Source organism: Thalia democratica, chromosome 9 (assembly GCF_965202585.1).
Source record: "Thalia democratica chromosome 9, ktThaDemo2.hap1.1, whole genome shotgun sequence".
Taxonomy (NCBI): Eukaryota; Metazoa; Chordata; class Thaliacea; order Salpida; family Salpidae; genus Thalia; species Thalia democratica.
Window position 1 is genome coordinate 27,453,273 of NC_139173.1, and position 23,026 is coordinate 27,476,298.

At 27.5% G+C, this 23,026-nt stretch overlaps 1 protein-coding gene across 1 annotated transcript; it reads right to left on the bottom strand.

The window, feature by feature from the left end:
- Positions 1-13,557: 13,557 nt before the first annotated feature.
- Positions 13,558-19,792, bottom strand: LOC145845144 (cytochrome P450 7A1-like). Its single transcript, XM_082952565.1, has 11 exons — positions 19,660-19,792; positions 19,357-19,443; positions 19,066-19,238; positions 18,749-18,891; positions 18,070-18,181; positions 17,648-17,818; positions 16,656-16,815; positions 16,352-16,457; positions 16,017-16,202; positions 14,934-15,098; positions 13,558-13,714 (listed from the first exon to the last, which is right to left on the bottom strand). The coding sequence occupies exons 1-11, from the start codon at positions 19,790-19,792 to the stop codon at positions 13,558-13,560; spliced, it is 1,593 nt and encodes a 530-aa protein (XP_082808691.1).
- Positions 19,793-23,026: the final 3,234 nt, after the last annotated feature.

Here is a 23,026-nt window from a genome sequence, read left to right on the forward strand (position 1 = left end):
CGTCGACCCTCGCGTCCACGACCCGCGACAACTCGCCGCTTTCCACGAGCTTCTTGACGAAGCGCAGCGAAGTAGAATCAAGAGGCTCGCTCGAGCACGAAACCGGCCACCAAACGATTGTGACGTCATCATCGTTTTTGTTTTTTATCGCAGGTGTCACGTCGTTATTGTCGTCATTTTTTCTATTTCTGCCCGACTGCAACACGGATGATGATTTGAAGCTCTCGCCGCTTTCGATGACTACAGATCGGCACGATGAGATCTTATCTCGCAGCAGGTCGCCCATTTTCCTGAAGATTCTTAAACGGGACTTTCCCGGCAATAGTCGCGCGAAGTGGACGGAGAAAATGGTCACTTGCTCGAACGACGCGCATTTTAAAGATGAAGGATTTATTGCAATTTTGCGTGGAAATTTTGTTGGAACTTTGTCAAAGCTTTCTTTTATTCTTATATCGCAGAGTATAGAAATATTTTTTATCGCAGTTATTTTTACTCTCTTTGTTGCTGCCCGCTCTGGTATTCCAACTAAAAAATCCCCTTCCAAAAAGAGCCACTCTTTGAGCTCGTCATCAATGAAAGAAACCTGTCGTGTTTTATACTGATAAAATATGAAAACTTTAAACTTCAAACTAATTTTTTAAACCAAAAAAGTTTTAGTTTTATGATGTTTCTCTGAAAGCTTATTGTCAATAAATTCGATTATTTTAAGCATGTATTAAGTTCAAGTTGTATCGAAGTGAGCCCTTAAAAATCGATTATAAGTTTCAGAAGCATTAAGAATTTTGTTTATATTTGTTTTATGTAATATAAACTTGCATAAGATATTGATTTTAAACAGTACTTATTTTCAGTCACTTGAGTTTTTTGTCATAGTTTTTGTAAAAAGTTATAAACTGAAAAAAAATTATTAAGTTATCATAAAGTTAAATAATTTTTATCATACACAAAACCAAAACAAATTGAAAATTTTCAATATCTTTTAAACATAAGCTACACGATTAACAATACATACAAGTACGTTAAAAGCTTATTTATGAAAACACACCGAAAAAAAATTGTAAATTTATATTAAACACAACATTAATAAAATGTGGTGATGATAGTTTTAGATACAAAGTTTTAGATAAAAAGCATTGTTTTTCTCTTATAGGATAAAATGATTAAAAAATACAGCTTAAGCAGCATTTAACATGTTTGATTTTTTGTTTTTATACCATAATGGCAGCTTTTAAATGCTATGGTTATTACATTTAGATCGTTATGTGTCTAGTTTTGACAGAAAACATTAAAAATATATAAGTTTTTAAAACTTTAGATCTAATAAAGCTTTAGTATTAGCTGCTCTGTTTTAAAACAAAACATTTGACCACAAAATTGTAGCATGGTGACATAGAAGTATAGAACTTGATTGAGTTCTTTTTAATGAATTTAAAGTAATCGGAGAACAAAAAAGGGAAAAGAAAATGAGCTATAATGCGCTAAAATTCAGATCATTATATTTTGTACTTGAAAAGGCTACTGAATTTCTAGAGTAAAAAAAATTGAAGTATAATTTTTCTTTCTTGTTATGAAAGCAACAAGTAACAGAATAATAAAAACTAACATGGCTCTAAAATTAGCTAAAATAATTAGACAGGTATAAGTTGTTTATAGATCGTTTAAAAGCCGAAAACATTGTAATAAACAAAACTTGTTTTCTTAACTTGAGATTGAAATTGACATTTATGTTAAGTTTTTGGCTTTATGACAAGCATAACCTTTACATTAAAGTGAACGCGATAATAATGTTACCTGCTTCAAACTACTTTTTTTTTTCTTACATAAGCTTTGTTTAATATATATTAATTTTAAAAAAAATATTTTTATGAGGTTTAAAATAAATGGTTACTTTTGTAACAAACTTTAATAATCATTAAATAAAATAAAAATTTTTATAAATGTGATTTATTTTCTATTTTGATTGAAAAATATTAGAATTTAATTAAAAATTTAAAAGTTTTAGTTCATACTAGTTTTGTTTTATATTATAATAGGCTTCATTGTAAAAATAATAAAATCACAGAATTATCATATAATATTAACATATCTTGAATGCTGTGTCACACTTTTTTAAAAAATGAAGTATTAGCTATTAAAAACACCGAACAATAAAAAAGGCAAATAATAAATAACTGAACCAAACCCAAATGAATGAATACTTTACTTTTAAACATTTCTAAACATTGAAAAAGGTATTTTTGTCGTTTGGCATGCGTTTATTGTTTTTTGCTGTAAACAGAATGTTTAATGTCAATTTTAATGCAAACAAAAATAAAAATTTAACTTTGCTATGACTAATGCAACAAGTATTTCGAAGCAAAAAAATTTATAAGATAAATTTAGAAGATGTTGTTTTAGCATCTTTTAGAAATTCTAAACATTTAGAAAATGTCAAAAACTTAAAGATGCTTGTTGTACTAATACTTTTTTAGCTTAACGGACTCTTATATTCCAAAATTCGTTTTACACAATTTTTTTTACTTTGTAACTAGAAATTTTTTTAGTATTGTGAGAGATAAATAGTTAGTTTTATATTTGAGAAAACAAAAAAAAAATGCATTTACCAATTTAAAACTTAATCTAAAAATTAACAATAATCAAAACTGGTGAAAATTATTAAAGACTTGCTGAAATATGTAACCCTCTAATCACCTGACACAAAATATATAAATATATTAAATTAAAAAAAAAACATTAGCTTTTTTTTAATTTAATATATTTATATATTTTGTGTAAACATTAGCTTTTTTTATTTGTGTTGTTTTAACTTGTCAAAAATAATAAATTTGTTTTTTAAATTAGTTAACAAACTACTTTTGAAAGTTAAAAATGTATATATAATTTTTCTCTGACATTTTTTTGTTTACATCAAAGATTTTATACTTGAGATAACTATCTAACCAATTGACAATCAAAAAATCTCAAACAGACAATAGTTTTGAAAATTTGCAATAAATACCTCAACATGCTTATCAACTCCATCTTCCATATACTGTTTTAGAATTTGTTTCACTGAATAGTTGAAATAAACTCCAGGAAACCCATCGAGAACACATTCAGGTTGGAATGCTTGATTTTTCTGATAATTAGTTTTCTCCGACGACGTGTGAACTATCATCAGCAACAAAAAACAAACAATTGCCTGCCGAAATTTCCGTTGCATTTTCGAGTTTCCGCTCCATTTGGCCTGTGTTGTCAACATGCTCGTTGCCAACTGCTGTTTTCATGTAAAGTGAAATTAATTGATGCTGTTTAAACAGTTTTTTTTATAGTTATGTTGCTATTTTTGAACCAATTATGATTGATAAAGAATGCTATTAATGTATTCTTGCTAAGTGTCTTAAAAATTTCTCTAAAAGAAGCTAATTTTTGTTATTTTTTTTACCTTTATTTAGTATATGCAATTTGGCATTTAACTTAAAAGATCGATACTAGTTTTAGTTTTAAACGGTGAGCTCAAACAAATTAAACTACAGCCTACTTGACTCAAACAAATAGTTTCAAATGCTTTTATTAATAAGTATTGACTAGTTTAACATATACTTTTAAATTAATCGATTACTTAGACACGTAGTTTTATAAGTGACCTTAAAAACAAAATTTTTTAACAGCTTTAACAAAAAAATAAAATTGAATTTCAAAAATAAAATTTATAAAAATATTTTGCAACAAATTTAAAATTAAAAAATGTAAACTTAATAACAAATCTCAAACAAAATATCTAAGCTTTTTCATACTATTATAACAGTTAGATTAATCTTTTTTTTTCGTTCTATATTTTTTATAAATTCAATTTTTTAAGTTTCATACAACATCTGTTTAATTTAAAATATGTCAAAAATTAAAAGTCTTCATTAGACAAGTCTGTTTTTTAGTTTCCAACACTTGTACGGCAATGATAAATATTCTAAAAAAATTTAAGGCACTGTGCCTGGAACTGATAAAATCTAAGCTTATAATAACGTGATTCAAAACTAAAAAAATAATGTATTTGTAATTTTATTAAATTTCAAGTATACTTTTTTTGATAAGTAATTTAGGTAAAAAGTTTCATTGAAGACTATGGAAAAAGTTAAGGCCAATTAAACAAAAAGAAAAAAAATGCCTAGCATCAAATAAAAAGTCACTCTAAAAACAAACTGTGAAAGTGAACGAACTATGAAACAGTTTTTCTTACAAAATAAAAATTATTACCAGCAGGAAATACAATAAGTCATGAGATGGAGTCTCGGGAGTTTTAATGGTAATTAAATATCTTGTAAAAATTAAATTAGCTAGGGAGGTATGTTAAACTCAGTTGCAAAAGTTCAACAATGCACATTTATCAAAAGAGAGAATGTTCTTTTTATTGTTAAACAATTGCTTTAGTTTCTCATATTGCTTCTTTGTTCGCTTTTACTACGTTATTGTTTACTCAGTATTTCTTTTCAAATTTTGAAACGAACAAATTAACATTTTTAATGTTTCTGCTTTAACTATTGGTTATAAAGCGCAAAGTGACTAGCATTGGCGCGCATGCAAATGACACAAAGATAAAGAAATACAAGTTTAAAATAATACAACTAAACAGTTGTATTTTTATCTTTAGAAACAAAAACTCGTTTAAACTTTCTCGGAACCCGGCTGTGACTGACGCTTTCAGCAGTCGAAACTGGTGGAAAAAAAACTTGCCGCAGCGTTAAAATCTTATAAATCAAGAGAATGTTTATTGATTTTTGTTTTGGCTTGTTTTGCACGCAGACACACTCTAGCATGGGGAGTAGACAAGTTTGTTGCTACATTTCAACCGCCGCTAGTAACTGGTTGGTAAAAATTCGAGTTGCTCGGTTCAATTTTTTTTTTGTTCCTCTCTGAGGAGCGTGAGCTGACACGGTTTGTTGTTGTAACTTGTATGTAAACTTGTATGTAAGTTAACATTTTTGTTTGATCTTTGTTAAGTAACAACCATAAACTATAATATGTAAATATTTTCAAGTTTCACAAAACAGTAAACTGTAATGTGTTTTCTCTCATACTTATAACCTACAAAAATTATTACTACTGTAATAAAAAGTAGTAATAATTTCATTGAAAAAGCATTATTTTATTTTTATTTTGACTGTTTAGAAACTTTGTCTTGACGTCAAAGCGTTTAAGAAGTTTAAAACTTAAATCAATTTCACAACGAAAACCAAAAATAATTAAGCATGCAATTAAATTGTGCTAAAAGTCAGCTCCAGAAAACTTTGCTGCTTTACTAAAAAGACACCTTAACCTAAAACCTACTAAAAATAAAACCGAACTGTTTTTAGCTTATGCACTAAAAAGTTTACAACTACTAATAAAATACCTAGAAAACAAATGTAAACACTTCAAAAACAACACAACCTAACTAAAAATATGCTACAAAAAACACCAAATTTAATTTACTGCTCATCGTCATAAACAACTGCACTGTATTTATACCAATATCTTCCATGCAAATTTCAAATAATGACTCGATCAATTTAATCTCGTTTGCATGCAAACGCAAGTCGCCGGGGTCGCGCAAAGGTCGAAATCTGTCGCATTTGTCAACGCGCGAAATTATCAATCCGAATCGTTGTCTGCAGGCAGACGGAAAATGCGGCGGGTTAATTCGAGTCACGTGACAGTTTTGCTCATCCAATTAAATGCTTTATATAGAAGGTTCAGATCCCCCCTCTCAGAAGAGCGCTCTCCTCATCCAATCTGATTTAATTTCGCTTCGCGTTTTCGTGTGACGTCACAAGAAAAAAATTGAGCTATTTTGGTGCTCGATTTGCTTTAGAGAAAACGTTAGTTTTTCTTTTAAAAATGAACTATTTTTTTGAGTCTTCAATAAAAAAACGTTTGTTTAAATGATTTTCTTGGTTCATTGCTTGGATTTTATTAAAAATAAACAATCTACTGAATTTAGGTTTTTAAGTATTTAGCTTTTTAAGCTCAAGAAATTTGCAAAACTTTTGTTTATTTTTAAAACATAAGTAGTCAAATATACTTATTAGCTTATTTTACTTAACTATGAGGTTTATATTTTAAAAAATACTTTAAAACTGTTTCTATAATTTATTTTTATTATTTTAAATAAGTTTTTAAAAAGTGCTTTATTTATTCAATCTTAATGATGTTAGCTGCCTTCCTAAGCTCATAAAAGCTTTAAAATGTATTTTCAAGTTCTGTTGATAAATATTTATGAACTTCTCTCTCATTATCTGCCTTTTAAAATTATTCATGTTAAGCTTAAAGATGCCAAAGGTGGGCATATAACTTTCGATTGATTATGGTTAGAAAAAATAATTGCCTTGAATAATAAATAATTTTTATTTTTTGACTTAAAAAAATGGTTATTGACTGATTAACAAGTTTAAAAGTTAATAAAAAATAATTAAAAAGCTCCGAAGAAATTGTTTTTTTCTTATTAGTTTCGCAATTTAGTAGTATTTTTTTATTATTTAACCTTTTCACAAGCTTTTTTACAGTCTTACTAATATAAGTTTTAAAAACAGATACAACAAAACTTGAACGAAATTTATAGCATATCTATAATTATCAATAACTTTTTTAAACTTCGTTAAGTACAATACTTTAAAACTTTGTTTTATATATTTTTTATCAAACTCTAAAGTTTGTTTACAGAACATCAAAATTCCGTTTTTTCTCCTAATGCACAAACAAAGAAACTGAGTAAACAAATCTCAAATACCGAAAAGCTTTCGTTTAAAAGTGAATAGTTTTAAATAAAGGTGGCAACATAGTATAACTTTTACAAAAGTGTTGCTCTTTATTTCATGTGTGATTGTCGTTTTTCTACAACTTTTGTTCGCTTTGACTTTTTCTTTTTGTTCGGTATTGTTTGGTCCCACTTGCATTGTTCGGTGGTTATGAAAATATTGACTCAACTTGGAACGGTTTGGTTGGGCAATTTAGTTTGTATAATAACACGCGAAAAAGCAACAAAGGGTTGAAATTTTCTGCGTTGACAAATAGTAAGCTTTAATAGTAAAATTTCTAAATAATTACAACTTTATGTTCATGTTAAATTTACTTGTCATTGGTAACCTTCATTGAACACTTTGTTGTTTGTAATTTAATGAAATATTAATAATGGTAGAATACTTTTGCCTTGTTTCACAATAAAGTTGTAGATGTTGTATATAAACAACAAGTTAACGTTCTAAATCATAAATGGTCTAAAAAATAAAAATTTTAAAACATATTTCGATGTGAATTTCAAAAAAAAAAACATTTGTGATACAAACTTATTAAACAGGTCATTACTATTTATATTGTAAATGAAAAAACTGCTTGTTAGAAACAAAAACAAAAACTATTATCTATCTAAAAACTACATTAAACTATAGTTAACAAAATTTCTGCTTTAAGTTAAACAACTTTTACGAACAATTTTTTTTCAAACTATCAAAGAATGACATAATCTGATTGCTCGATAAACAAAACTCAAACGGAACGATTGGCTGTCAGTTCTGGTAAACATTTATAAATTCGCGACGATTTTTTTTTACTTTTAAAACTGTCTCGTTTTGCAACCGTTCTCCCAATGAAAGCGCCTCGACAAAAACTGGCGCACGTGCCGCTGACGATGGTGTTCATTGTGACGTCACTGAGAATAATAAATGAAATAAAAAAGCAAAGAATGTCAGCTTGACCAGTTTGACCTTGTTATATACTAATATATTGGCGCGTGTTTTTTTCTTGATTTTATAAATCAATTTCGTAAAGTTTGAACATTATTAATATTCTTTTTATTAACTCTTCATATTTTTATAGTTGTCACTTTGACTAATAATATCAAAACTATGATTTTTTCCATTTTTTGTCTTGTACTATTTCTAATGAAAGTTTAATAACATATATTGCTTACTCTAATACCGGTTGTTGCTAACTTTTTTAAGTTTTTTATTTTATTATTAAGTATTAACCAAAACTTATATTAACAAATTTAAACATGATTATGTTCGATTTAATACACATCCTTTTAAAACTTTGTCTAACTTTTTAAAACTATCTTTTTAAAACTGCTTAATAACTTCAACACTTACAATTGTTTTGACAGGACAAAGTTAATAGAAAGTTGTTAGCAACAAAAAAAAGATATGAACTGGTGTTCTCTTTTTAGAAACTTTATATAAAAAAGTATCTAGACAATGAATAATGAACTTGGCAAATCGTTCCTTTCCCGGTCCTACTCTTTCTTTGTCAACTTTGCGTTTTTGGTCAACTTCGTCGAAGTGATGTACACGCCGTACTGTTCGCACCACACCACCAGGGCGGGAAACTTTTCCAAGTCTTCAGCAACCTTCTTCGGAATCATCTGAATGAACCCCTTGAAGCCCTTGATCTGGTCGCCCCTGACGCTTTCCGCCTTGATCTCGTTGAACTCCTGCCGCGTCTCGACGTACTTTGTGACGTAATAGAGGTAGTAGTCGGGGCCGACGGCCAGGTTGCCGGTGAAAACGACCAGATCGTCGGCGACGCATATCTCCCCTTCCCCCCAGTGCGCGAAGTCGCTGCCTTCCCGGTCCCTGGTGAACTCCCCCGTGTAGTTGCAGTTCTCCTTGTCCTTGCCCTGTACCTCGAGCACCTGGTCCGCGGACGGCGCCGCCTCCTGCGTGGCGTACGGGACGACCCAGAAAACGAGGACCAAGGTGATAAGGACGATTAAAAATATAGAGGACACCAATCCTATGACGGCTCTGCTTGTTTCTTTTTTACAACCCATTTCGTTTGAATTGATCGTTAAACTCGAATAAATTATTGTTTTAATTTTATACTGCTTATTATGACGTATGATGGTTAACATTTTTGTTTTAGTAGAAATGCTTTTTCTAATTATGTGCAGCATAATAAAACTAGAGCTATAAATTCCAGAATAAGTTTTAGAAACTGAACTGTTCAAGTTCTTTTAAAAATCAAAACAAAAAGTATTCTACAGTTTTTAGTTTTAACACAGTATAATAAATTATTCTGGGTAAAAAGTAAAGCGCTGTAATTAAGTGTGTTTACTTTAAATTTTTACACTAAAACATTTGTAGGTGTATCTAAGTAATTTTGATATAATTTTTTATATTTTGTCTCATATGTAAAAACTTATGCGATCTTTCCTAACTGACTAGTACCTTAACAACTATCTGTAACTTTTGAACTTGTAAAAGCATAGTTTAATCTAAAACAATGATTAAGTATCTTAACTACTGTAGAGTTAATTTAAGTCAAATTAGTAGTGACTACTTGCAAAAATAAAACTGTCACAGAAATTTTATAAAAATATTCATCACAAACACCTTCACAAACTTGATTTACATAAGCTAAAATAAATTTTACGTTTACTTTTAAAGTACCTTTTATATATGCATTTAAAGTAATCTGATAGAAATACAAAAAGTTTGTTAAAAAAGTTTGATTTCTTTAAATAGCTTTTGAAAACCAAAAAGTATTTAGACTCTAATTGATTAACTGTGTTTTATTTTCATGTAAATAACTATACTTTCATAATGCATTCAAAGTTAACAACTTAACAACAAGTATATGAAATTTTTTCATAAAGCTTTTAGACTTAAGCTGTTTCGAGTATTTAAAAAAGGTGAAAAGTAACTTTGAGAAAACGAAACAGATAATTAATTAGTCAGGCAATGCATTATTTAAACTTATTGCAGCTAAGACCTTATTGGTGAAAAAAGTCGCTTTCAAATATATACAAACTTTATTTTATCAAATATTTCAAATATAAGGTTTGACGAATATGCAAATTAATAATAATAGTTTGATTAAAAACTTTTGAAAATTTAGAACAAGATTATCTAAATTTTAGTTATGATATATTTAATTTGTTAAACACTTTGTGAGTAATTCCAGCAATTAAAAACAGAGTTCTACGTTTTAGAATTGTATAAATGAAACCATACACCATAGAAAAATTAGTACTACAATAAAAACTTATTTTTGTCGACCTAAGAAAAGTTTCAAAACTAAATTCAAGTTTTAGGAACAGAATTAAGGCTGTACCTAGTTTAATGAAATTTAAAATAACATAAAATTAAACAGTGATATACAAAAATCTAAGAGCTTTTCTCGAAACTGTTAGCGTGGTGTTGGTTCAAAAACTTGTTTGTTTAATTTATTTGCATGTGATTAATATTTTTACAAAAACTATAATGTTCGAATGGAATTTCATTCAATTGATAGTATAAAACAAAATAGTTTTTGTATGCATTAAATGTTTATTTATTATTTTTGAGTTTACGTTATTTTTCTAAGATACTTTACTATTTTCTTAGAAAAATATTTCTTAACAAAAGAGTAACTTTTCTCTAGTTTACAAAAAGCTTAAAGGTAATTAAAAAAGAACTTTATTTATTTCCGACGATTTTCAGTTTTTGCTTTTGTTGTACTTTAAACCTCAATTTTTACTATGCAACTTTAAATATTAATTTTCACAACAATATTTATAATTAAACCATTTAAAATCAGATTATTTAATGAAGGTAAACTATAAAATACCATATATTAAAATAAATACTAATCCAACTCACTTCGTAACTTTTAAACCGCTTATCAAATAAATAAAAGTGATCGCTTGTGTGCAAAACAACATTAGCGTTTAAATTGCTACATATACTTACTAAAATTTGTTAATGTACACATACTTTAAAAAAAATTTTAGTTTGTGAAAACTTCAAACCAAGTATGAATTTTTCAACCAAATATAACCTTTATGACATATTTTTGGTAATTAAAGTTTACACCGTATTTAACTTAATTTTTTTTGTCCTTCTTAACAAAGCTCAAAAAAACCTGTATTTAAAACAAAAACTCAACAAGCTTGAACCTAACACTAAAGCAAACTTAATTTCCTTTTTCTCTAACAAATACCTAGCATATATAAAGTAACTGCTAGTAAAGGTTAGCATAACTAATTTTTTAGCGTAAGAGAACATCATAGTACACCAAAGTGACTTCTGTAGAGGATTCACGCCCATTTATTCGAAATGACTTTCTGCTAAATCCGTCACACGGTTAAGTAATTATTGTTAGCTTACACTCTTGTAATCAATTTTCAGTTTCTAATATCAATATACGTTTGTTTTTGCACGTGTAGCTTACGTAAAAGGATGATTGTTTTTGATCATTGCGTCAAGATTTATTGTGTAAAAGCTTCTTTTAGGTTGCCTAAAAGCAAAATAATATTTAAAATATAATTTTTCTATAGATGTCTTTGAAGTTGAGTGAGTTGAAAACTTTAGTACTATATGTTTTTGAACGTTTAGCTAACTAAAATGTTTCTTAGTTTATTAACAGTTTAAAAATAAAAAGTATTCATTATGCATTTTTTAGTCATAAATAGTACATAAGAATTAAAAAATGTGTGTTATTAACCTAGCTGAAAAATAAAAAAATGTGTGTTATTTTTTCCTGCAACTTTAAAAAGTTTGTATCATAAAAAACAACATTGGCAAATAAGATTAAAGTTACTAATAACACCTACGTTTTAATGGGTAAAAGTAGTTTTTTTGCGTAAAACTAAAAAAAATTCCGGTTGCCTTTTAGAAATAATTTTCCGTTTAACTTGCATTTTTGTTTAAAAAAATTTATATATTGTAAACACTTTTAGAAAAGTACTTTAATACACTAACTATGTGCAGCTATTATTTAATTAGTATAAATGTAGCTATATAATAATCACAAATTAAAATAATCACATCTGTTTTCATGTGATGCTTAAATTCTAAATTTTGAAGTTTCAAGAATTCGACTATTATGGTTTTATAATAATTTATTACAATTTCTCAGTTTATGACATTGTTAAAACTATATTTAGATTTTTACTTAGATAACTTACCCAATGAAAGATGATATAACTTAATAAAAAAATTATACTTTTATAAAATAAGTCTACTAAATAGTAGTTAATATTGTACATAATATGTACAATAATCTGTTCTTTTTATTTTACAAAAATGCTTGTTTTATTGAGTTATAAGGCTTTTAAAAGTTTATAGACTTAATTTAAATAAAATACATAAGATTGACACTCCTACTTTATATCTTAGATTTTATGAAAAGTGTGTAACTTAAGTAACTTACTTAAAATGATTGTATGCTAGATTGGTTGGCCTTTTATAGCTAGAACAGTTAGAAATATATTTTAATTGTCTCTAATTGCATACGACCTGTTAAAAAACGCTAATATGATCAGTCTTAAAAACAAAGATGTTTTAAATGCTCAGTTATTTAAGAAACAGCCATCTAAATCTCTTTAGAAAAATGTTATGCAACCTATTTTGCTCACTTTAAGGAAGGCTGTGTAGTTTTGTGTTTAGATCAGGGTTTCCGAAGTGGGCGGTACCGACGGTACCCTGTGTACGATACACTGGGGGCGATTTTAAAATTTTGATACTTACACTAGATATTCTTGAGTTGCAGATGAAGAGCAAAAAAAAAGCCTTTTTAATTTCTTATGGCCTTTTTAATTATTTTATGCAATTAACTTTTTCCGACTAAATGCATGACAGATTAAAGAAGGCAAATCAATTACAACCACTAGTCATGCTAAAACTTAAATAATTAAAAGATAAAACAACGCTTCTGGAAAACACACACGTCATTTGGTTACAACAACATTCATTAAGTATACTTATTCCTACTTTTGGCTTTAAAATAAACAATATAATCTTACCTAAAACTGAAGTGTTTAAAGGCCTTGGAATTTTTATTTCAGGTAAATTAAAATGGAACCATCACATTAACTATATTTACCGTACTTAATCAATTTTATCTTTTTAAATTCTAAAAAGCATTATATCTACGGATATGGAAATTCTTAAAAAATGTACCTTGTTTACATCCGTTCTAAGATGGAATACAATACACCTTTATGGCCTCCATGTTCTATAAAAGACATCAACCAACTAGAATCTGTTCGAAAAAATTTACGAGATCAATCTTTAATCGGTGCTACATTTCATATACGTCTTACATAGACAGACTAACAAAGCTTAATATAAAAACTTTAAGAGTACAGAAGACTTGAAATTGATTTCATTACTTTTTTAAACTAATTTACAATGAAATACTATTGATTCCTAAACTTTTTTTTAACTAATTTACAATGAAAGTACTACTGATTCCCAAAATTTTTTTTTTAACTTTATAAAAATGATTACTCACTCAGAAGTAATAATAGAAAATATACATGCAAATATCATTTCAACAATGTTAGTTGACAAAAATATTTTTTCTATCGTTCGGTAAAAATGTGGAACGAACTTCCAAATGAACTAGTATCTTGCAAAAATCTTGAACACTTTCGATTAAAGTTAAAAAAAATTGATTTAAATAAAATATTTACTAGTAAAATTTATAAGTAGTTATTTTTTTCATCTCTTTAACCTTTGATTTGGTATATGGTATGTAGTTTACTGATAACTTGATTTGTAAGCAACACCTTCCCCTTATAGATCTTAAGTAATTTTTAATTTTGATTTTTTGGCCGGTCTATTGTTAATGTGCTCTGGCTTTAGATTCTAAAGTTATTGGATGTTCAGTTGATTTGTAAGCTAGACTTGTGAGTTGTTGCTGCCACATGTTTGAAGGGATTTTTGACTGAATTTGCCTTTGAAGACATGATGAATCGCGAATAGTTGTTGAGATCAATGTTCTGCAAGATAGAGTTTTAAGTCTAAAGTTGAAAATGATTTAATTTCTTATTTGATGAAGAGTGGTTGACTTATGTCTTCAAGATGGTTCCTAGAATTTTGAGCCAGGTTCTGAAGAATTTTGAGAAGAGATGCTTGTTTCAAAGAACTGTTGTTTTGGAATGTATAATTGGAGATTAGTGTCTTTGGAATCGTTGAATACTTTGGTTGTAAAAGTTTGAGTTTTTTCAGTTTGTGCCTTGTGTGGGGTTTTATGTTTGTTTTAACACTGTAACTTGTTTTTTCTTTTTATGTTAGTGTTGTAACAGGATATCAAGTTGCACTTGATTACTGTTTAGATTTGGTTGGAAGTTTTGAGCTAAAAGTTCATTGATGCGGTTAAGAGAAAACTTTCATGGTCAAGTTTTATACTGATGCAAGTTTAATACAATTGACAAAAGGAGAAAATAAAATGCAGACCAGAAAATACTGATGTAATGTTAAAAAAAGTTAAGAACGCTGATGTATAAATCAGCCACAGAAAGTAGTGGGGGGATTCTAGCCACAGCCTGCTGAAGTAAATGTGATAATAAAGAATAAACATTTATATTGTTTTCTTGTGTTTTATAAAGTGTTTTTTTATTAGTGTTATTTGTTTTTTATATTGTAAGTAGTTAAATATTATTTTGTTTTATACATTCTTAAAGTATGTTCTTGCTAGATTAAATCTTGTGTAAACGTTTTGACCACATATAAAGGATTTTTTAAGTTTGATGTTATTTATATATTTGTTAGTGTTTGCAATTGTTCTTTATATAAAATATGTTGACTCATGTCATGCTTAGTTTTTAAAAGAGTAGCCCTAAGCATTATTGAATATAAGCATTTAGTACAAGTTAGGTTTATTATTAAAGGTACCTATTTCCATAGGTTACAGTGTCTTTCAGTTTAAGTGGCTTAGATTTTTATTTCTACGTCCTTTTTTCGACAATAAACTTCAATAAAAGTAATAATTACAACAAAATAACAGTTACTAGAACACAGTTTATTATGAGAAAATAAAACAATCAAATACTAGTGTTTCAAAATGTTTAAACTATGTCGGAGAAAATTTATAAAAATTTTGTTCTGTAAAATAAAGCTTAAAAATCTTTCAAAACAAGTTAGGAAAGTACTGGTAATAGAAAATCGTTTGAGTGGCTACCAGGTGTAGTTTAAAAGTTTTCTGTTTTCTTGCGATACCGAATGACAGGGTCTTTGTTCGGAGACAGAGCTCCCATCATGAAGCGATCTTGTTTCACGAAAATCTCCTGCGAAGGTGTGACAAGTTCGAAATCGATCTTTGTGACAAAAAGAATGATCGCTTGCTTCAATTCAGTCATCGCCCAGAATCTACCAAGACATTTGCTGAAAAAAATTAGAATTAAAAAAAATTAAATTGCATAGTAGACAATTAGTAGGAATCAGTTTTAATTGTAACAACATTTACAACTTAAAAGATTACTTTTAGTTAACGTCAATTCCAACAATTTTGATTTTATATTTTTCATTCAGGAGTAAAATATGTTTATTATTGGAAAGTCAGATTTACAAAAAAAAAACTCACGTGCTGGACTTATTAAAAAAGCTTTGGCGGGTCGCTTAACTTGAAAAATTAAACTACAAACGTAAAGAAGATGTTTAGTTTCATTTTAATATAATGATTATTTGTAAGGCACTAGTGTTTAAAGAAAACTAATATAAGGACGCGATTTATGTTATTAAACGTTTGTCTTGTTTGTGAAGCAAAATTTGTTTTTGAATTGAATATTATGTCAAGGGCCTAATATGTCTGCTTGACGGCCCTGATCCTACTTTTGGGCCTTATTGCTCAACCCTAACATAATAAGTTAAATTAATCATTTGTACACTTCTAATTAAACTTATCTTGATGTACTTTAACCCCTTAAGCTTTGCTAAAACGTTTAAAACATTTTAGTATTTTTGTTTATACTCTAATCTTTTCGCAACACTTGACTTAGCTTTGTTATATCAAAAATTAAAGATAAATTGAAAAATTTAAATTGTTTTAAGCAAAACACTTTAAGTTTTTAATTAAAGTTGTTATTCACAATTTAAAGCAAAACAAAAGATTGTAAATTCGCAGGTTAAATTACAGTCATCAAACGATAGTATTTGAGTAAGCAGAAATTGTTAAAGTTTAAAAATATAAAATAAAGTGTTGGTTTTAAATAAGCGAAAAAACCATATTTATAATGACAATTTTTAAATTTTCAATTCAAAACAACTTTAAATAGTTTTTATTTAAAGTTTCAAGCAACTTACGTTGGTCCCATACCAAATGGTTGTATATATCTCTGAAGCTGTCTTCCTCCCTTGTAAAAATTAGTCTTCTCACTTCCAACTTCGTTCAAAAAGCGATCAAACTGGAAACTTTCAGGCTGTTTATAAACTTCTTCGTCAAAATAAAGCAGTCTGAATGCCAGCATTACCATATCGTCTTTTCGTATTCTAAAAATATCCAAGTTTAGGTAAGCACTTTATATTTAAACTATTAGAAAACAAAAATGTCAATTAGTTCTTTGAAACAGACAAGCTTCAGAGCATACCAATTTACGACATAAATTTCAACAATACAATTTTACTATTTAACATTTAACCTTTTAGATTCACAAGTAGATGCAATTTTTATGGTTGTAGATTCAACTGCTTGCCTTGAAGATGTAGAACTCATTGTTAACCTCATCGTTTCGTTACATATGCTATCTGATTGTATTTCACAATTAAAAAAAAAGTTTTCTTTAAGTTTCTTATATTCGGTAGTTACACTTCTAAGCAGTATCAATATCTCTTATAAAGTATAAAGTTCCTAAAAACTTCAAAAACTAATGTGACCGAAATTAATTTTCATAAAAACTATTTAATCAACTTTAACCTTTAGCTCAAAACAAAAACTTAACCAACTTAAAACATTCATTTCGTCTAATTCTTCGCGTGAAAACTTCAAATCAGTTTTATTGTGTTTGCTTATTATCCTTTCTATTTCTTGTTTTGCACTTTTCAAAGCGTTTTCATGTGAAATCATGTAGAATATGGACCAAAATACTATTGTGTTTGTGTTACCCTAAAAATTTTGATAACTTATCGCTCTATATTAAATAATGTTAAAAAATAAATTCGTGTATACGTCATTCATAAGTTGTAATATGATATTATGACATTTTTATAATTTATTGTTTTAAATTTCTAACTAGTAGACAAAGTTTCGCCCAATGAGCTTATCAATTTAATACTAACATTAAAATCGAGAAAGATATGTTTAACATTCTGATTTTTCTAGATTTTAATGCTAGTACTGATGAACTCATTGAGCAAAAACTTGTTTACTGATTAAACTTTTGAATGAACAAAATGTATTGATTCTCCTTTTGAAGTAGAGATCTCTGTGTATTTTTTAAAACATCTAAACATTTAGTATGGTTTTTTTTAATACTAAAACGAGCTAGTCAAAGCGTGTCTTTCAAATTTTACTACCAACATAATTAGCGAGTTATGATTATATCCTAATCGATACAGTTTTTTTAAATTAATTAAAAATGTAAGATTAATAGTTTGATTTAAAGATAGTTCTAACCATAGTATATGATTAAAGTACACACGTTAAAAGATGCATACCTTACTCTTGTTAGGACTTTGTTATTTTTAATCATTTTAAACACTAATACTTGTTACTATAGGTTCGATTGTTAAAAAACAATTAGATGTCTCTACTTTACCAGAGACAACAAACATGCATTTTGCTATTTTTATGATATAGTCTTATGAAAACATAAAAAAAGTATACATGCTCCTACTTTTTTTGAATAATGAAAGTTTCCCGTACAAATTGCAACTCGATGAAATTTCTGTGTTCTAACAACAAAAAAACATAGGAAATTAAATCACTTAAAACTAACTCCGGCAGCCCACAAAATACCGAGTAAATTTTTGGTTGCATCCGAATCGCTTCCTCCATAACTTGTCGTGTTAACAATCGTGTCTTCAACGAACCTCGCTGTTCCGGTCCTCTTCTCTACTTCCTTCACATTCAGAAAATCCCAGCAGCGCTTCCTGGCCTCTAAGAATCCCTTAAATCGATTCGTGTTAAGTTAAAGTCCTTCAAATGATGCATTTAGAAAGCACTACTGGCTTAATAGTAAAAAAAAGTCACAATGGAAATTCTATTTGACATCAGTAATGTTAATCACAATCTAAGCTTTGTAAGTTTGTTTTTAATTGCCAATTAAAAACAAAAAAATTACTTATCTTATACTTTTTGTTTTGTTTAATTTTTAAGCTAAGTTGTTTAATAACAACCACAAAGTTTAAATTCACCAACTTTGCACATCGAATAGGGATAGCCTTTTGCGAGAAGCGGAATATTTTCATCAAAAGTTTGAAAATCTCTCATTAGCTTCTCTTTGTTTTCACTCACTGCTGATCTACCGTACCTGCAGTAGGACAATATTTTATTTAAAACGTTTAAAAACAGTTGTTATGTCTAGATACTTCAAAAAATAGTTGTTTTAGAAAATGCAGTTTTATTTACTTACTGAACTTTCATTTGTTAGTTTATGTAAAAAAAGATAATTTTAAATTTATATTTGAACAGAGAAACGTCGTAGGTCGAGTAAACTTTTATTCAAATAAATACTGAAATAGTTGTTTAAAGTTTAAAATACTTTTGAATAATCTTAATGTCTTTATTATTGACGACTTATACGAGTAAATAGCATAAATAAATGTTTTTATATACAGTTCGTAACTTTTAAAGTCTTTTTTTTTGGGTTTTATAAGTAACTTTAATTATTGTATATTGTAAGTATAAAAATATTTTGAATCATTAGAGCTTACAAAGTAATAGTAAATGATAGGGTATCTTTAGAAAATATTCAAAGAATGTAAAAACAATTTGTTATTCTTTTTAATAAGTAAGCTCGTTTATATTTAAAACATTTTAGTTGCTAACTTTTGTATGTATAGAGTTTCAAAAAGACGAAATAACAAAACAAACTCACATAACATCAATTTGGGCGAAAAACATTATTCTAAATAACATTTCAAACAAGCCATCTTCCACCCAATCCTCAGATACTTCTCTTTCTAATGTTTCTTTCAAAGTATCCATCATGTTTTTTTGTAACTCTTCTAAGTTTTCTCCCTGTTTAAGATTAAAAATAATATATTTTCAAGTTTTTGGCTACTAAATATAAAAAATATCGAGTTTTTCAAATCATCTCTACTTGTGCTCTTTTTGTAACAACCACATGATCAAATGCGTTTTTTGAAACTAAAACTTTAGAACACAAAAACTGAGACAAATGTACTTTTCTACCTGCAAGTTTTTTCTTATTGATACGGAGTTATTTTCTGTTTTTGCTCCGTCGTCGATATCGAACAATTTTTTCAAGGGTTTAACGGAAAACTTCCTGAAGCACAAACTTTTGCTCTCCTTAGCAACCGCCTGAAAGCTGAAGGGATCGGCCAAAAAGTGCAAATATCGACCACCTGTGAAAAGTTTGCACTCAAATTCAAATAGAAACTACAATTAATAATTTCTTCAGTTAATATGACTTATGTGAGAAAAAATTAAAAAACTTTCATTAAAATCAACTTTTGAATTAACCCATATATACTGTGAAAATTTCTCCATACTTCTTGTGACATTTCTTTAAAAATTCCATAGGGTTTCGTTTAAACTCAAGCCCAGATCCTGTTACAGTTTTTGTTAAGCACATTTTGTTTTTTTAAAGTAAAACATATTTAAGATGAATAAGAAGCTATACTGATGATTTTACGTTACTGCCACAAAAATGTGTGTTTAAAGCACTAGTAAAGTATACTATCCATTAATAAATTTCAATATATATGTATGAATAGTATTACATTGGTATGAAAAATAAGTTTACAGTTTAAATGTAAAACAAACCTATAAAAGGAATTATGTACGGGACAATAGGGGGTTCATCTTTTCCAGCTCTTCTTTTTAATAGAACGGAATAAATAAATATTGTTATCAACAACAATAAAACACTCACAACATAAGTTGTACTTAGTATCATTTCAGTTGACTTTAAAAATTTTAAATTTTAAACTCTAAAAGTATTTTTTCAAACTTACATAAAATTCAATGCGTAGTACTTAATCAAAGTTGACGAAATAAAACAAGATTCTCTAAAATATTTAAAAAAATTAAGTGTTCAATAAAAGTGTTAAAATAAGTTGTATATCTAAACAAAGAAAACTATTCTACTTCTTTTGATACAAACTTTCCATTAAAAAAATACAATTTGCAGTACAATCAATCTTGTTTTGTTTCTAAATACTCAAGTAAAGCTTTATAAAATTATATGACTAAGTGATTTTAAAGAATTTCTATGAAGTAAGCAAATGTGTAATTCGATACTCAACAATTATGCAATTTATTTTGAATAAAACAAAACTTGAAAATTTTTTTGAAACAAAGTGTAAACAAATAGTTTTAAAAATTGCGCATACCATAAGCATTGAAGCATGCAAAAGCTAAAAAAATGCTTATAAAACTTTGTATGGTATAAGATGGTTTAAAAACTTGCATACAATTAGTCTAAAAAGTTATAACTATTTCTTATCAGTTCTTATTAGTATAAGTACATAGCTGTCACCGGAAACATGAGCTTAAAAATACTAACCATATAATTTTTCTAGATTTGCCAAACTATTAATAATACTTTTAAAACTTTCCTTTGGAATGCGCCTTAAATGCTACTATCGGTTTTTATAATTTGTTTTAACATGTAAATATTTTCTCTAGTTATTGTTTATCAGTGATCAACTGCCTTTAATGATGTTCGGAACAGATTGCCAAAAGTTTTTTTACGCGCCAAAAAAAAAAAGACAAATGTTTTCTCGGGACACATTATTTAAAATTTATTTATTTAAAAATTCAAAACAAAACTAACAAACCAAATGAAGTAAGCACATACTAGGCAACAGTTTACTCACAATAAAAAAATATATTTTTAAGTTAATATAATAAAATTTCAAATTACTTCTACGGCATTAGCTACTTTTTTTAGCTGAAAAGCAAATGTCAAGCAAAAAAAAATTATTTGGAAATATTTTATGGCCGACCCTTGTTCTACATCTAAATGTTGTGAAAGTGAACTACTGTTTTCGCTTGACTTAGATTGAATTTTTAAGCTTACTTGCATCTTATATACACAGTAAGAAGGATATAATTGTAATTTTTCTGTAAGCGATACAATGTATATATATATTAAATTGTTTACTTTTTCCAAATAAAAGCCTACTGTATACATTATTGAAAGTGATTGGCTGGATGCAGTAGAAAAGTTTACTTGGCTGTTATTGTAAGTTCAAATGCCCTAGTTCTAGTTAAACAAACTTTAAATTTACTAATGTCTAATTGAAAATAAGCTCAAAAATCACTATAAGTAAATTTTAAAACAGTAATTTTTTTGTGACTTTGTAGTCTTAATCTTACTATATTTAAACAAAACTGTATAGTTTAAATTTTTTTATCAGCTTTAAACTTATTGAATAAAAAAGTTAAAAATAAAACTTTATTACTTATTTCTTGCAAACATAAATTGAACAGAAAAATAATTTAAAAACAACTTTAGACTTTTTTAGCCTTATTTAAATCAAATAAATGTTAAATGTTTGTTATTGTCTAAAGTCTGGTGTTACTTGTTAAATAATCACATGCTAAAAATAGTAAACTATTTGCTGTGTTTACTAATGTTATAAGTACTTACATTTTTACAGTAAAATAAGTTTTGTAAACGATCTTTAATTGCTTACTTAATTCACCCAAAGTATGCAAAATAAATGTTTATAGATTCACTTTTGCCGTTAGACAAAAAACAAATATCTGAATTTTGTAAATAAATAGTAACAATGTTAGGAAAATTATCAATAAGGACAACTTTAACCAAAACAAACTAAATAACACATTTCCTAAAACACCATTGGCTTTGTAACTTAAACCACATGTATATGTAGTGCTATTTAAATTAAATACGTTTTAAAAGTTTTAGTAAATATCAACATGTAATATTTAAATAAAAGTAATTATTCTTCTGTCTCATTTGTTTTCAGTTATAAATAAGTATACTTTTAGTTATACTTCAGGTATAATAATTTTAATTCAAATACTAAATTATTTCAAACTTTTTTATTAGCTGTAAAAAAACTATTATCTCAATTTTCAACTTCCTCACTGACAAAAAAGTTGTAAAAAAAACTAAGAAGTGAATTTTGTTTTGTTTACTTTAAGAATCTGTAAACAAAATCAGCAAGTTTTGTTTATTTTTAAACAGTAAACACATTTTATACAGCTACCATTTTAAATAGCAATAACCAGAAATAAATAGAAGTTTCAAGAAAATATATCGGCTCAACTGGTGTTTCATTTAAAACTAGATGGAAACAAAACAAACATAGTGTAAAAAAAAAAATCGAGCAACAGCTTTGTCAAGCTTAAATAACATTGAGTATTTCGAAATTGAAAAGCACATTATCCATAAAGTTAATAGTTCAATACTAAGAAAAGCAGACAATTGTTCAAGCCGCAATGCAGAGAAAATTGTTATTGCCGAAACGGATAGAGTAAATCATCAAATATCAGAAAAGAACTAGCTAATGTGTTTTGTCACTTTAGGTTTATTTATTTTTAACTACCATTTATTCTTTTGTTTTGATTTGTGCATATTTTTTAATCCATTGTTCTATTAGGTTTCTGTTGTGTATCAATAAGTTTAAAACCATTGTTTTATCTATCAATTAAGTTTTCTTCTGATTAAGCTTCATTAAAAACTTTATCGAGTTTTACACATTTATTTATCATTGTAGTTCTATATGTATTACTTATTTGTTGTTTTTCATAACTTTTCATTAATATCACACTTTCTTAATACTTTTTGGTTATTAGTTTGCTGTTGTAATTGTTTATATTTGTTTATAAATTTTACTTATTGTCACTTTTAGGTTCTGATGAGCGTCCTCTAGGCAAAGTGTTGCTAATTTCATGACTTGTTTTTTAGTAAAACTATTTAATATATTTATAACAAAAAATTAAGTTTATAGTTGTACGGTTTATAATTTTTTTTCAGTTGTTTTCATAGTTTGAAAAAAAGTGTATTAACATTAATTTCGTACGGTAAATCAACATAAAGATTAGTACGCTTCTATTCTTAAACGAGTAAAAACAACAAAGTACGTAATCGAAAAGATTAAAGGGTTTTATTATTAAATAAAAGAAAAGAAAGGCAGCAACCCTGCCTCCACAATCA

Bases quoted from the DNA above. Each gene is read 5' to 3' on its own strand.
- LOC145845144 (XM_082952565.1), bottom strand. From the start codon at position 19,792: ATGATACTAAGTACAACTTATGTTGTGAGTGTTTTATTGTTGTTGATA. The intron at 18,182-18,748 runs GTGAGTTTGTTT...GTCCTACTGCAG, and splicing joins TTCGCCCAAATTGATGTTAT to GTACGGTAGATCAGCAGTGA. The intron at 16,203-16,351 runs GTTAAATGTTAA...GGATATTTTTAG, and splicing joins TCTACTTGTGAATCTAAAAG to AATACGAAAAGACGATATGG.